The sequence below is a fragment of the Priapulus caudatus genome, unplaced genomic scaffold (genome assembly GCF_000485595.1).
Source record: "Priapulus caudatus unplaced genomic scaffold, Priapulus_caudatus-5.0.1 Scaffold1968, whole genome shotgun sequence".
NCBI lineage: Eukaryota > Metazoa > Priapulida > Priapulimorpha > Priapulimorphida > Priapulidae > Priapulus > Priapulus caudatus.
The window spans coordinates 6437-10356 of NW_014579029.1; the positions used below are offsets into that span (position 1 = coordinate 6437).

General features: G+C 47.3%; 1 protein-coding gene across 1 annotated transcript in view; it reads left to right on the forward strand.

Annotated features, from left to right (window-relative positions):
* Positions 1-247: 247 nt before the first annotated feature.
* LOC106817997 (dynein heavy chain 3, axonemal-like) overlaps positions 248-3920 on the forward strand; it is a gene marked incomplete at its 5' end in the record, with an annotated part of 64361 nt that continues 60688 nt past the window's right edge. Inside the window, 6 exon segments of the mRNA XM_014822700.1 lie at positions 248-437; positions 704-902; positions 1127-1235; positions 1939-2058; positions 2531-2609; positions 3330-3464. Of these exon segments, the coding sequence (XP_014678186.1) occupies positions 248-437; positions 704-902; positions 1127-1235; positions 1939-2058; positions 2531-2609; positions 3330-3464 (832 nt within the window).

A 3920-nucleotide genomic window follows, 5' to 3' on the forward strand; every position in this document is an offset into this window, starting at 1 on the left:
CTTCTCCCTGCCTGCCTCCCTTCCTCCCTTCCTTCCTTCCTCCCTTCCTCCCTTTCTCTTATTACATTTCCGATTATAGTATGCCAGTAGTGTCTGCTGGATACCTTCAATATCTTCCTGTTTCTTCTCTTCAATATATTCTCTGTTACCTCTCCCTATTATGTTTCCTATTATATAACCTCCCGTTTCCTTGTGTCTGTATCTTCCCTATTATCCTCCTTGTTATGTAATCTTCCTCCTCATGTAGATCGTCATCTGTGCAAGCAGCGTCTACTGGACATCGGACGTGACCGAGGCGATTCGCAGCCCTGGTGGACTGACACGCTACCTGGAGACGAGCAACAGACAGATCTCGGAGACGGTGGAGCTCGTCAGGGGCAAGCTGTCTCTCGGTTCCCGCATCACCCTGGGGGCTCTCATCGTCATTGACGTACATGGTGAGAAGCTTGTGCGTGCGCGTGTGTGTGCGTGCGTGCGCGTGCGTGCGCGTGTGTGCGTGCTTGTGCGTGATTGCGCGTGTGTGCGTGTGTGCGCGTGTGCGCGTGTATGCATGCTTGTGCGTGCGTGCGTGTGTGCATGCTTGTGCGTGATTGCGCGTGTGTCCGTGCGTGTGTGCATGCTTGTGCGTGCACGTGTGTGTGCGTGCGTGCGTGCGTGTGTGCGTGCGTGTCAGGTACACGTGCTGATCGCGGTGTGGTTGCAGCACGTGACGTCGTCGCTAAGCTTGCTCAGGATAACATCACCAACGTCAACGACTTTGACTGGATCAGTCAGCTGCGCTACTACATGGACGCGGACGGCTGTGCAGTGCGCATGATCACCACCGAAATACGCTATGGATACGAGTATCTAGGCAACAGTGGGCGTCTGGTGATAACGCCGCTGACGGATAGGTGCTACCGGTAAGCACGTTCTCTTGTTGGCTGTGTTTGTAGGTAGTTTGTCGTGTGTTAGTTTATCTAGTTTCCCAGTTACCTCGTTAACTGTCGCGTTTAGCTGAGTAGAGATTTTTCGCCATCAATTTGGTAGCATATCCGCGGGAATTTATCTCCGGAGCATGTTTTAGCAACGCGTTGCGAGATGAGATGGAGGCGCTGGCGTAATCTCGGTCTTTATTTTCACGTAGTACCCTCATGGGGGCGCTGAAGCTCAACCTAGGTGGCGCTCCCGAGGGGCCGGCGGGAACGGGGAAGACAGAGACGAGCAAGGATCTTGCGAAGGCAGTTGCTAAGCAGGTATGCAGCTAAGCAGGTATGCAGCTAAGCAGGTATGCAGCTAAGCAGGTATGCAGCTAAGCAGGTATGCAGCTAAGCAGGTATGCAGCTAAGCAGGTATGCAGCTAAGCTATGTCAGTTAACATGTGTTTTACGACGCTGCGGCACTTTGTTACTAAGCATAGTTTTTAGAATGCCCATATGACAAAGCTGATTGGCTAGAGCTACCTGTGAGCAACTCCAGGTGAATATTTTACTACGGTAGCCCAGCTGCACCTGATTAGAGCTGGTAATAGTAGCATCACAATCAACCCCAATGAGTGTTTGTTCCTGTGTCTTTATATGTGGTTAAAAGTTTACAGACATTGAACATAAAGGCCACTGTGTGGTAGTACAATCATTGTGAAACTCAAGCAGTGTGTGTTCCTGTGTCTGTCTTTACGTGTCGTTACTGGTGTACAGTCTTATAAGCTGTGTATAAATCCCCACTCAAGAGAAAACAACAACAACTAAATTACAGTTCTCCTTCATAGATAGGTGTCCGTTCTAGAGGAGTGTCCTTTATAGACAAGTGTCCGTTCTATAGAGGTGTCCTTTATAGAAAGGTGTCCGTTCTATAGAGGTGTCCTTTATATATAGGTGTCCGTTCTAGAGGAGTGTCCTTTATAGACAGGTCTACGTTCTAGAGAGGTGTTTGTTAATGCAGGGTTGACTGTATTTACAGTGTGTCGTGTTCAACTGTTCCGATGGCCTCGACTACAAAGCTATGGGCAAGTTCTTCAAGGGACTAGCACAGGCCGGTGCCTGGGCGTGCTTCGACGAATTCAACCGCATCGAGTTGGAGGTAAACTTGTCTGGACAGCTAACAAGCTTCCATTACTACCGATCAGCCAGAAACCACAGTGAATACGTGTAGTGGAATGCACGCGTCTCTGTGTGTGTATGCACGTGTGATTACGTCTCGGTTTATGCAACGTACGAAGCACGCGTTAACGTGGTTGGTTTGCTGTCTAGTAGAGTAGCACTGGTTGTTCTGTTATGTTGTGGCAAACCTGGGGTCTGTTTCCACTACTTGCCAGAAACAATATTAGTCTTAATATTAGTCTTAGCATTAACTTTATCTCGTAGATCGTTGACATAAACATGGAAAGGTTACTACGAGGAAAAGTACATTTTAAGACGAATGGTAGGGTTAATTTTTGTTTCTGATTTTGCCCCTGATACCATGTATTGTAGCTCGCACGCCTGCACCCATGCATGCGCGCGCACGCACGCATGTCCACCCGCACGTGTTTAATGTTGGTTTTCACGGCCAGGTATTGTCGGTGGTGGCACAGCAGATTCAGAGCATACAGAGAGCCATAGCACAGCACGTTGACAAGTTCATGTTCGAAGGTATATATATATATACACGCTCTCTCGCCATCTCTCACCGGCACTGACCTAGCTGTCCAGAGCCACTAGAGTGGTTCACGAACCATCCTTGCTTCAGATGACAGCATATCACTGACACACACACTCCCTGCGTGCTTGATACTCGAGGAGTTTTACACGGTGAGGTGGTCAGGGACACGTTGTTAGAAACATCGTATGTTGTTATGATGTCCTGAGTTTAATATGGCGTCAGTTTTGAGGTGAAGTGCAGTGAAAACGTCATAAAAGCTTCAGATGCACGTAGTCATAAGGATTTATTTATTATGTTTCTGTAGGAGATCTTCTCTTAGAGATTTCTATGAGAGATATCTATAGAGACTGCTATTAGGTTTTCGATTAGTATTCTATTATAACTTTATTATGTCTATTAACTTTTTTTTAAACCTCTATACAGACTGTTGGATATTCCAGCAGGATTTCCGTTAAGGGCATTGACTATAGCTGTTCTAATAGCTTTTACGAGCGCCTTCATTAGACATTTTACGAGGTCATCTAATATGAGGTCCTCATATAATTAGATGACATAAAATATGAGTCTAAAATATATCAGACTTTGAGATATATTTTGAGAGACTTCTGCATGCATGTACCACGGTGCTGTGGGGCGTGATGGAACGCGCGGCTGGATGTGGTTTATGTGGGAATACTGTATGCATGATCGTGGTGTCATGGTGGTTGCAGGCACGGAGATATCCCTGGATGACTCATGCACGATGTTTATCACGATGAACCCGGGCTACGCAGGACGCTCAGAACTACCCGATAACCTGAAGGTAGGCAGACGATGTCACACACCAGTGACACCTGTGTTAGTCAGTAGCTGTTACATACATGTGCGCGTGTTGTGAAGGTAGACAGACGATGTCACACACCAGTGACACCTGTGTTAGTCAGTAGCTGTTACATACATGTGCGCGTGTTGTGAAGGTAGACAGACGATGTCACACACCAGTGACACCTGTGTTAGTCAGTAGCTGTTACATGTGCGCGTGTTGTGAAGGTAGACAGACGATGTCACACACCAGTGACACCTGTGTTAGTCAGTAGCTGTTACATGTGCGCGTGTTGTGAAGGTAGACAGACGATGTCACACACCAGTGACACATGTGTTAGTCAGTAGCTGTTACATGTGCGCGTGTTGTGAAGGTAGACAGACGATGTCACACACTACGCCACCAGTCAGTTAGTAGCTGGTACACGTGAGTGTGTTGTTTTGAGACCGCGTGAAAAGATGTTTTCGTTCATGAGCAAAACGTTCATGACGAAACAAAA